The 12,083-nt window shown below is 41.5% G+C and overlaps 1 protein-coding gene across 3 annotated transcripts in view; it reads right to left on the bottom strand.

Moving 5' to 3' along the window:
- ELOVL5 (ELOVL fatty acid elongase 5) overlaps window positions 1-12,083 on the bottom strand; it is a 57,058-nt gene that overhangs the window by 19,338 nt on the left and 25,637 nt on the right. For all 3 annotated transcript variants that reach the window (XM_073336261.2, XM_073336262.1, XM_073336260.1), the window contains exon 2: window positions 241-306. In XM_073336261.2, the coding sequence (XP_073192362.1) occupies window positions 241-298 (58 nt within the window). In that variant the 5' untranslated portion in view covers window positions 299-306. The remainder of the gene's footprint in view (window positions 1-240; window positions 307-12,083) is intronic.

A 12,083-nucleotide genomic window follows, 5' to 3' on the forward strand; every position in this document is an offset into this window, starting at 1 on the left:
CATTTCTCACTCTTCAAGTCATAAGCCGATCGCTCAGTAGCGTCAGAAGCCCTCTTCTCTGAGCATCACAGTTTCGCACAATTGGGTGTTTATGGGCACCAAAGCAGCTGACACAAACTACTATTAGCTTCAGGATACTAGAGGGCCAATCTCTTCCACTATGGCAGTTTCTATACTCCAATATCTGCATTTGAACATTGGTTCTAGAAATTAAATGTACATATTTATAAAACAACTTACCTCTTGGCCCGAACCAGACATCCAGGTAGCTATTGATTGTTTGATCCAGGGATTCCATTGTACAGCCTATAAAAACAGAGTGAGAAAAGTTATTTCTGTGATAATGGTCATGGCAAGCTACAGCGTAAATCCACCCACGCTAGCCCATGTTGGATTAAATGATTTTTTCAGAAAAAAAGATTTAAATTGTATTTTTTCATTGTTATTTAAATAATTTTTTATTAAAAAAATCAACCTATTTAAAATTAAATCTGAATTTAATGTAAACTATGTTAAGGCCTTAATCTTATCATAACCTCCAATATAGTTCAATAAAGAATACATGTGCTGAATCCAGGAGCCGCTATGAAACCAAAATGTTGAGTTAAAGGCTACTTCTCTATAAAAAAAGAATCGGGGGGAGGAGGGGGCACGGAATAACTTTTGAGATCAAGCTTTATAAATATGGCACAAAGGTATAAATATGGATAAAGAGCTTGATCCTGGGGAGGGGTTGTGGGGGTTCTGTCCTACTAGGTGCGAAAGACTGGCAAAGTCACCACTGATGTTGCGAACCAACTTCTGATTCTAGAGACACCAGCATGTACCTCATCAGGGTCATCCACTGATCCCACCTGGATGGCCTCATACTCCTATTTTATAGTTTCTCCCTACCTGAACTCTGATTGGCTCAGTTCTTAGATCATTAATATTTATGACTCAGCTACCATGAAAACTTACTCTCCAGCTCTTAAGGGGAAGGAAAAAACAGTGACGTTTATGTATGCTGAACATTTAAAGTTGCTTTGTTTAATAAATAAGTTTTATATGCTGTTGTGCATGTTTAATTAAATTTCAGTTACCATTTTAATGCAGCTTTACAGAATTCATGAGCAAAAAGTTAATTATCTAGTCAATAAGCAATACATTATTCACCATTTTCTAACATACCAACATTGTACAATTAGTAAGAATCTTAAAATATTAAGCTAGATAGCTGCTTAACTAAATCTATATAACAGTGTACCCTCCTTGGTAGCAAAAAGCTACCAAGTCCAACATAAAGGCTCTATTTAGTTGTAAATCAACATATTTTAATGGTTATATCAACCTACAAGAATGCACCTTCCTTTAGAAAATAACTGAAGCACAAATGGAAATTAGATTAAAAATTGATAATTCAAATTGAGGCTTTCCACTTTGTGATTTAAATTAAGCCACCCTGCACTAGCCTGCCACAAATTAAGCATCCATGTGTAGCCTGCTGACGGGCACTAACAATTCCCTGGCATGCTTCAATCTACCCTTCTTTGAGCAGATTCACTAACGAACTGCATCAGCAGGGTCCAGACAGACAGTTAAGGTCAGTGATGAGCTGCCAAAATCTTAACAACCGGTTCCCTCCTCACCCCATGAGGGGGTTGTGGCCCACCCCCCGGGGGATCTGTGGCCCACCCCCCGGGGGATCTCTGCCCCATCCAACCCCCTGCATTCCTTAATGCCCCTCCCCCCCAGGGGACCCCTGCCCCATCCAACCCCCCGCGTTCCTTAATGCCCCTCCCCCCCCAGGGGACCCCTGCCCCATCCAACCCCCCGCATTCCTTGATGCCCCCCCGGACCTCTACCCCTTTCACCCCTCTCCCCGACTGCCCCCAGAACCAGGCAGGAGGGTCTCGTGGGCCACCATGTCCAACATGCCCCACCCCTAAGAGCCAGAGTAGTGTAGCTAGGGGGGGGGGAGCACGAGGAGCGGCCGCTCCCCCCACCGAAAACATCAGAAGTGGTGCCTTAGGCACCGACTCCCTGGAAAATCTGGTGGGTGCAGAGCAACCACCGGCAGCTCTCTGCCCCGCGCCTGGCCCCAGCTCACCTCCGCTTCCTCCCCTGAATGCGCCGCCCGGCTCTGCTTCTCCACCTCCCCACTTCCCCCCCCCACAGGTTTCCCACGAATCAGCTGTTCACGTGGGAAGCCGGGGAGGGCTGAGAAGCAGGCTGCTTCGTGCTCAGGCCCAGGGAGGTAGAGGCGAGCTGGGGTGGGGAGCTACGTGCTGCAGGGCTTTATGCAAGATACCAAATATCATGCGACCCACAATAAAAGTCATAAGAGCTGGCAATACTCAAGTGCTGTGTTTGGTTTAGAACAGCAAAGTAAAAAATACTAGTTGAAGTGTGAAATGTATGGGTGTGTGTGGAATTTTTAATAACTTCACAGACATTTTCAGTTAATTAGGAGCGGTTTCCTTGCAATGGGCGGCTTCCACAACATTACCCTTCCCCCCACCTCCACAAAAAAACAACCCCCCCCCCCATGGAGCAAACAAACTGACTGAACAAAGACAACCTCCCAATCAATCAGAAAGGAAGAGCCAGAGACTCCATAGAGTCCACTACTCTTCGCTTTTGCCATGTGGAAGGTTTCAGATTCTGCAGTGATGGACAGCAGCATAAAACTAAACTGACTGAAAGTCTGAAAGAATAGGACAGTGTGGAGGGTTGGGGGAGAGGGAGTGGGGTGAGGAGAGAAGGAAGACAACTTACTAGAACAGATGAAAGCTCCAGTTCTAACAACTTCTACAATGGCAAAATAACCAGAAGAATAAAGCCGAACCAGAAAGCACAATACAGAGAAGGGGTCAAAAGGTCATCAGCCTCCTAAATATAAAGTATGTGTTACTGGCATTTTATTGTGAAGCGGCACTGCTGAAGTGTTTTACACGTCTAAAAGTCAAAGTACAGTGCCTGAAATCTGCAAAAAAGATTATTGGCCATAGTCAGCTGTTCACAAAATGGTCTTTTTGCTCATGAGGCTGTAATTTGCTCACTGTTTACCTGCTGCTAAAGTAGTCTCTTCAGTTATTTAATATAGTTCTCAAAATTTCAGTGTTAGTGTTTTAATCCTCAGCTTCTGGGGGGAGAGACAGTGAAACCCCCACAACATGTTGTTATTTTTTTATTCACTACGTGTGACCGTTTGAAGCAACGATACACGTAGTCACACGTAGTCCCTAACTAATGAAAATTTTAAGAACAGCCTTACCAGAGATGGTTAAATCCCATTGCTGGATGTCTGAGACAGAAGTCTAATGGAACATTGCACACAATGTTTAAAATAAAAATAAAGAAGAGACAACCCAAGGGCAAATGCTGAGAGCTGATGCCAAAACAGCTCTGGCAAGAGAACTTCTAAATCAGCTGATAAAAAAAAAAAAAAAATCATCCCAGGAAGTGTCCTTGTTCTAAATGTTTACAGTTCCATGTAAAGTTTACAGAACTTTACATTAAATATTTAAACAAATCTTAACAGGTGGCAACACCTCTTTGTGCTTTTAGCAGTAGGCCTCCAAAATAGGTGAGGACATTAACCCAACAAGAAGGCAAGTAGTAAGAAACCCTTCAGTGGTCTAAGTTAATGATCCCCATCTTTCAGCTGGGGAAAGGCATCTCTCACCTCACCATGTTAGATAATGATTTGCGAAATACTCCCCATGTGCACAAGTGACATTAATTACCTGCCTCTTTTCTTCTTTGGTTTGCTTTTATGTTTTAAAAGGATCCCCCCCCCCCCCGAAAGTGATACCACACTGCTTTTGTAACCAATAACCTTTTGAAGCCCAGCGCTTAAAGAGGGAAAACACGAAAGTCTTCCCACCATTCCTCATACTACTCCAAAGAATTCTGTTCACCAAACTGAAATGGCAGAAGATAAGAACATGATACATGCACTCCCCTGTCCCAAGCCCAGCACGCTGGGCTGCAAAACAGATTTCAAAATTGCAATATTTGCCTAGAGGGCAAGTAGGAGTTGGAATTTCATTTTTGATAAGGCAGCTTCTACCTCTTGTTGCAAAGAAAACAAATGAAATTCTCCACTTCTAATTACACTGTATTTTCTTTTCTCTATATCCCTCTCTGCCCGATGACGGAAGAGTTAGAAGGAATCTCAAGTCTTCCCCCACTCCCAAAAAAAGAGTGTGTAGAACACACACACAGGCAACACCCAACTCCATCAATCTTTTCTCACTGCTCTAGAGAGACCAACTATTAAAGTCCCTTTATAGCAGGATCTCCAGTATGTTCTTTGAATTTGGACCATATACAGATGTAGAAGCCTGCTTGAGATAAAGTGATTGATTAAAATAATTTTAGGTATATAGAATGACATTAGTTTCTCCATTTTCCAGTACTATTTTTGATGAGTTTTTACATTTCAATACAATCTTCTTATAAGCAATGTTACTGAAACAAGCCATGGGCATCTCCATCAGAATATTAACATTAGATCAAAATTTTGGATCTACGCAAATTACCAGAGACCACATAAATGTCCTGGACACCCTAAAATACTGATTTCCCATGAATAAGAAAAATGAACAGAAAAGGCTATGCTTCAATATGTTTCTGATCCAAACACAACAAAGGCTATATAGAACAAGGCTGGGAACTTAACTTCCCAGAAGGTAATCAGCTGATGGGGAAAATCTTCCGTCATTCTGTTTTTAGATGCACCCCCAAGGTGCAATACGCCCGAGTAGGCCATCAATTTTATGTTTGAAATCTTTATTTGCTCATCCTATTAGCCATTACTTTGATCTAACAACAAATAGATTCAGTTACATAACACCATCACTTGATAAACCACAATCGGCTTCTTATTCTGATATTTTTAAAGAAAAAAAATCAAATAAAAGAAGCATATCAAAAGTTAGTAATTAATAGCATTAACTGAATTCATATACAAAACTGGTTTGACACTTATAATGTCAATCTTTTTTTATGCAAAAGGGTAGCAGAGACATGAGAGAGCTAAGTAATTTTAAAAACTGCACAGTGCTGAAGTATAGCGACGGTGGGTAACTATGGAAAACGAAGTGAAGTTATTTTTCAGTCCCATTCACAAAACAGAAGAGAAACTCATTCCACAGTAGAAAGTCTTTCTGCAGAAGTCTCAATTACCAAGTTAGCTTCTCTAATGTAACCTTTTTTGTTCCATTATCATCATGTAGTAGAATAAAAGGGTACAAATGCAGGATGAACTAGCCTTGATGTCAGTCTGCAGAAACAAAAACAAAAAGTTTCATTCTGTTTTTCTATTATATAAATGAATTTCTTTTGAAACAGTCAGCTTTTGTTTCAGAGGGTCATGGGAACATTCTTCAAGTTTCTTGCCAGTTACTATACAAAATTAAACTCTGCTTCAACTGCTGCAGTTCTTTAATTAAATTAAAAAAAAGTTTACTAACACCTCAGAAAAAACAACAACAATTTCCTGGAGAAATGAAGTTGTAAAAACTCAATCTGTGTGATATTTAAGATCTTTTAATGGACATTTTCTAGCACTGGAAAATAAAGGTTGGAGCAACCATGAACATATGCCTATATAAAGTGCTTATATTTGACAATTAGTGATATTCCTGAATCTAGGAAATCCAAGTCCCGGACAAACCACATTTTGATCACACTCTCTAGAGATACAAAATACTTACCCCTTATATAGGGATTTAAAGCTCTTTGAAGATGTAGAAACATTAATTATTCCCTATCTTACATTCTTACAACCCCCTCTGGATTTAGGCAAATAGGTTCTATCCACATTTTACAGATGGAGAGAAAGGGCCCAAACCACAGAGGGGAGAAATTAGAACCAGGATTAGAACCCAGAAAATGCTCAGTCCTCTTGACTGCCCAGTTGAAAGCGATCTCTTTTGCTAAGCTTCAAGTCTTTTGAAGAACAGTTAAGAGACATTAAGGCCTTGGCTATACTAGCACTTATGTCAGCAAAACATTTGTTACTCAGAGGCGTGGAAAAAACACCTCCTGAGCAACGTAAATTTTGCTGCCATAAGCAATCGTGTGCACACAGTGCGAGGTCAGCAGGAGATGCTCTCCTGCCGACACTGCTGCCACCGCTCATTGAGCTGTTTGTATTACGTCAACGGGAGAGCTCTCTCCAGTCAGCATAATGCGGCTACAGGAGCAATCTTACAGCGGCACAGCTGTACCAGTACAGCTGTGCCACCACTCTAAGCTTATACATGTAGACATGACTTTGGGGGGGTTTTTTTGTTACAGTTAATTTTTAGAGTCAAGAAATTATTCAATAGGTATATGCAACAGATTTCCACAGTGAAGTTCCCAGGCATTCATATTAAGGGAAACCGAATGGTGTCCCAATAAACATTGTGTACGTAGGCAGGGGACAACCACTGACGCGGTCCTCACAAAATTATACTGAGTTTAAACAAATTATTGACCCAAGAATGGTTACATCTTAGGTTACGGAATGGAGATCAAAGACCCAATGTACATATATAATTAATCTGTCATTAATATCAGGTTTGCTGTCACAGCACTGATGGGTTGTAAAGGCACCCCAACCTTTCAAAAGAGACTATCATAAGGGAAACACTGGTGAAACAGGTTGTCAATACCCCCAGAAGAAGCATTCCCAAAAGAGTTAAATAGTAAAACTTTAAAAAATTGTTGATCTAGCTTTTTTTTTTTTTAAATATCTGTATGGCTACTAACAGTATTTGTACGAGATCTATCTAAACTACATTGGAGCATCGGACAACATACCACAAATACTCTATTCTCAGGTAGTGCCTGTAAAGTGGGGAAACTGGCCAAAGACAGCAGCATTTGCAATAATTGAGAGTTTTCAGAAATACGTGAACACATCATAAGTGGGCTGTGAAACATCTGATAGATTTTGGTGTAAACAAATGCTTGGCAATATAAAACAAACAAAATCATTAAAGGAATCTGCATACTGCTGGGTAAAGAACCGAAGTCATTTAACAAACATGAAGATTCAAGTTAGCAGGAATGTGATGACAGGAATGCATTGTGCAGGTGAAGCAAAGGCATTAAACACGATTCTGAATTGTATCAGAAGGGTATCATCATGATTTTGAAGTATCATCTGGGGAAGCACAGCCAGTTTTGGATGCATAGGGAAGAAGGCCCAGAAAGACTCTGCTAGCTGAGCTACAGTTATGAGGAAAAGCTGAAGCACTCACCAGTCTGAAGACGACAGCTATGTGATCGTGGGGTGGAAGTAGTAATCTCCTTCAGTGTACTGACAGATCAGTCTATATATGTTGCTAGTTTCCTCTTCCCAGAGCAAAAATGTGTCATTTTAGCACAGACACAGGCAGTCAACTCTTTACACATAAACTCCATGGTTCACAACTATTCACTTTCTGTACCTGGCGTGGCAGTATTGTCATACTCTACAAATCCATTTCAGCCAGACAGGTTATAAATGGGACACGAGACAATGCAATCTAAAACCAACCTAGTCATTGACTTTTCAAAAGGAGACTAAACTTGGGACTCAAGCCTGTTGAGATCAGGAAGACCAAGGTCACAGCCCGTCCCTACTGCTCTACCTACTGATGGAAATGGCAATAGAATCAGCACCAGGTAGATTGCGTCAAACTCTATCCAATCAATGAGAGATAACATGTCAAGATGGAAGTTGTTCAGGAGGAAAGATTTGGAACAAACAGATTGTGAGCCTTAACCAAATTGCTGTGACTATTCAAGTCTTTCCAGCCTTTTTTTTTTTTTTTAAACTTCCCTACAACAGTTAATGCTCCAAACCTCTTCTCCCTTAGAAAGAAACAACGAGCCAGATTCTCAGTTAGCATAAATCAACATAGCTTCATCAGCTGTAAGGGAGTTACAGGGTATGGCCCAATGCTTTTAAACACTCCTTTCCTACTACAACCCTTTCCTGCTTAAGTGAAATATTGATACCTCCTATGGGTCCTATGAAATTCACAGCACCCTGTACCAAGAGTATGCTCTTCCACCTAGGCTTTTTGTTTTAAATCTGGCATATTTCTGAAAGAAAAGTCTTGGGTGATAGGGCAGTCTTTCATGCAGTCTTCCAAATCTCTATGAAGCAGACTACAAGTGAAAAGGGAGACTGTTTTGGATATAGTGCCTTCTAAAATTCCATTCTATATCAGTGTTTCCTTCAGCTTTTTAAATCACAGACAGGGAACAAATGACAACACTCCAAGGAGGTAATATTTAAATATTTTCTTTTTGCTGTCTGCCACAACTCAATATGACACTATGGATTTAATTCTCCATCCTGCAATTTTACATTCACACAACATATAATTTATGCTGGTACAGATTTAAGTAAAAAGAACACTTTATGGGAAGTTTAGAGTCATAAGTAGCTCCTGTATAACCAGAAACAGAAGGTAATGTTAAATATATTTGTCATTACTACAGATAATTTCAAGTATGGCTTGTCCCTCTTCTTTAGTTAGTGTATTATTCCAAAAGACATAACAAATGTTCCCATGGATCGTATTTCTTTGGCCACCTATTTTCATTTTTAAAGCTATTAATGTCTTTGGGCAGCATCCATCTTTAAAAAGTTACACAGATTTTTTTTTTTAAACTCTGACTTTCCACTTCTGCAATAAAAATCTCTGTATAGGGAAAAATTTCATTTTGAATGAACAAGTCAAGCCTTTGGGAGATTTCCCTATTAAATAAATACTTTGTCGCAGGCAGAGACCCCTTCAAAAATAAATAAAATAAATCAATCTTCAGGTTTGGAGATAGTTCGAAGTCATGCAATTTTTGCCATGCATTCAGGGTGAAACAAAGAAAAAGTAAAATATGTCCAATAAAGCATTTTGTATTGTCTCATTCTATTGTCCTGTGTTATATTATAATCAGGATAAAATGTCACATCATATTTCTGAGAAGGGATTACTACTACTTTACAATTTCATCCAGGAACAGATGACCACCGATTTGCCTTCATTCACATGCCAAATAAAAATGCAGGTGAAAGGTTACACAGTGATCACCAGTTGTTTTTGTACCCTGGCTTGTGTGCATAGACTTTATGAACAATCTCAAATCAGCAGGGTTAACATCAAACATACACTTCTGCAACTACTTAAAGTGCAGCTGGGTTTCTTCCAATCAATTTAGATACAGAATTTCACCTCTTTATTTGTCCTTGACTAGCAGCTACACTGAATGTGACAAAGTACTGTATCTTTCCCCAACTTTTTTTTAATGTGATAAAGAAAGTTCTTTCCCACTATTTTGAATCAAAGTATGTATTTTTATGTCTAACATGCTGTATTCCAAACATTCTTGATCAGACTAATATAGTTGCTACTTCTGTCAGTGTTTCCAGGTCTAAAAATTAATTGTGAACTCAAGTATTTCTTAAAAAGCCAAATGCATTTTGGGCTGGATATGCCAAATATCAAGAGTAAGTTCCCTGCTTTAAGTACTTATAAGCAGTGTCCTGTGTATTCTTCATTCTGCAGCAGTAAACAGAATTCCCCCTTTGCTACAGAAGATTTCCAAAATTAGGTGCCTAAAATTAAGCTCTTAAATCCTAGTTTAGGAATTAAATAAAATCTACTGTTGAGAGTCTTGAGCAGCCAGCCATTGGCAAGGTACATCTACATTGCAGCTGGGGGCCTGCTTCCCAGCTTGGTTAGACAGACATGCACTAGCCCTGCTCAATCTAGCACAATATGATTGTGGCTCTGGCTAGCTCTTCAAGTACATATCCAGGCGGTCTGGGCAGATTGTACTCAGGTGGCTACCCTAAGCTGCCCCCCGTGCGCTACTCCCGCCTACACTGCTATTTTTAGGGTCCCTCTATCTGAGCTGGGAAGCACACTCCCAGCTGCAGTCTACATGTACTCTCGGTGACATCAGTGGGAGCGTCCGCTGCTCAACACTTTTAAAAGTCAGGCCACTTATTCAGTGCTTACAATGGTATTTAGGAACTGAACTATGGGCACCTGTGACAAATATGGGAATTTTGGTGATATTTTTAGGATTCCTGTGCAAGCCCCCGTTTCCCTCTGGTCTTTGTATTGCAATGCACTGAGTGTAAAGGGAAGAAACAAGATGTTGGATTCAGATTCCTTGGGTCTCCAACCAAGTGGCTAAGTCTACACATGTGAATGGAGGATGGGGAAGAGACAATGGAAACAAAAATGGCTGGAACATTCACAGCTAGCAACCAACAGCCAAGAGAAAGGAGATTTCCCCATAGCTCTGGCATGGAAGCAGAGCAAAGACCCTGAGCTGGAGAACAAAGGGAAGAGCTGTGCTAAGAGTTGAGTTCACAGAGACACAGGGCTCTCACCTGGAACTAAAGAAAAAGAAATAGACTGAGGCCTTGTCTGCACTACAGGAGAAATTCGATCTAAGCTACGCAATTTGAGTTACGTGAATACTGAAACTCAAATCGACGTAGCTTAGATCTACTTACCGCTGGGTCCACACTACGTGATGTTGACAGGAGATGCTCTCCTGTCGACTCTCCCTACTCTGTACTCCACCAGATTCAGAAGGAGTCGACAGGAGAACGATCTGCAGTTGATTTAGCAGGTCGTCACTAGAGTGCTCGTTTCCCGAGCCCGAGGTCAAAAGCAGTGTTCCACTGTGGTCAGCATCTCCGTAAATGCCACAAGCAATCTCGTGTTGTAGTTACTACGCATGGTGAGATCGAGGTCGCACTCCTCTTGCCTTTGTAGTTTGAGGAATAACTCCACTGCCACTCATGTGTTGGTCAGAGCAAGCAGCATACTGGTCAACAGTTTGGGATCCATTCCTGCAGCCCCGGAAGGGCAGGGCGCACAGTACACAAACAGTTGAAAGATGGCGCCAAATGCAGATGGAAGCACAGGGATTCCTGGGATACGAAGCAATGCATCATGGGTCATTGGGACAGGACCCAGGATGCCCTGTGACCCCCTCTGCCTGCCCACAAGAGAAAGAGGTGCTCTGTGGGATTGCTGCCCAGAGTGCAAGTGCCACAAGTGTGAACAAGTGATTGCAAGGCAGCTGGCAGTGTGAACACCCGACAGCAGTTTCCCTTCAGCGCTCTCTGAGCAGCAGTGTAGACGTGCCCTTAGTATTAAATGTAAGTTCTGCAGAGGAGAGGTGCCCTTGAGGCAGGGAGTCCGTATTTTGTTTACAAACAAACAGAGGCAGGGTGATTAAATTAAGGATATGGAAGTTTAGCCTGTAAAAGAGGAATCCCTCTGTGGTGGGGGGGAGAGGGAGGAGGGGTTGTTTTAAAGAGAACAAAGGGGACTCAGGAAAAATACAGCAAAGCACTGAGCCTAGGTTACATTCAGAAAAGGGGGAGATTTGGGGACGTAGGTGAAAAGAAGGGATCAAACCCAGGGAAGGGCTAGCAGCGTATAGAGAAGTTCCCACTCTCTGTGGTACTTCTGTGACCTCATCACCATGGTATGAGGCTATGCCTCACAATGTCTAACCTATTTCTCCTCCCAGCCCCTCAGTGAGGTAGAGCAGTGCTATTATCCCCATTATACAGATGGCACACTGAGGCACACACAGACTAAAGGTCAGATTTTCAAAGGTATTTAGGCACCTAGTGAGATTTTCAAATGCACATAGGTTTGGTGCTTTGTAAACCCCACTAGATATTTAGCTGCATCTTTGGGTGCCTAAAAACCTTTGAATTTCTGTCCTTAAAGCACTGGCCTGGAGTCAGACAGGAAGTCCATGGGAGAAGTAGAACCCAGGACTTTCAGAGCCAGCTCCCTATCCAGCAGACCAGCCTCTGTCTCTCTCTGCACACACACACACAAAAATACACCACACTCGGATAGATGGGAGCAAAACCAAGGCGGCCAGTTCTCTGAGACTCCAGCAAATGGTCCCAGGATGGATATCATGGTTGACAGCATGAAAAGCAGCATAGAGGTTAGGAAGGATGGAGAATGAGAGTCAGATGAGAGGAGATCACTTAACTCCCAATGGTGCCCTAGGTGGGTTGTACAGCAATGGCTGCTGTGCAATTTTACATTTTAACTGAAAACCATTTT

This window comes from Lepidochelys kempii, chromosome 3 (genome assembly GCF_965140285.1).
Source record: "Lepidochelys kempii isolate rLepKem1 chromosome 3, rLepKem1.hap1, whole genome shotgun sequence".
Taxonomy (NCBI): Eukaryota; Metazoa; Chordata; order Testudines; family Cheloniidae; genus Lepidochelys; species Lepidochelys kempii.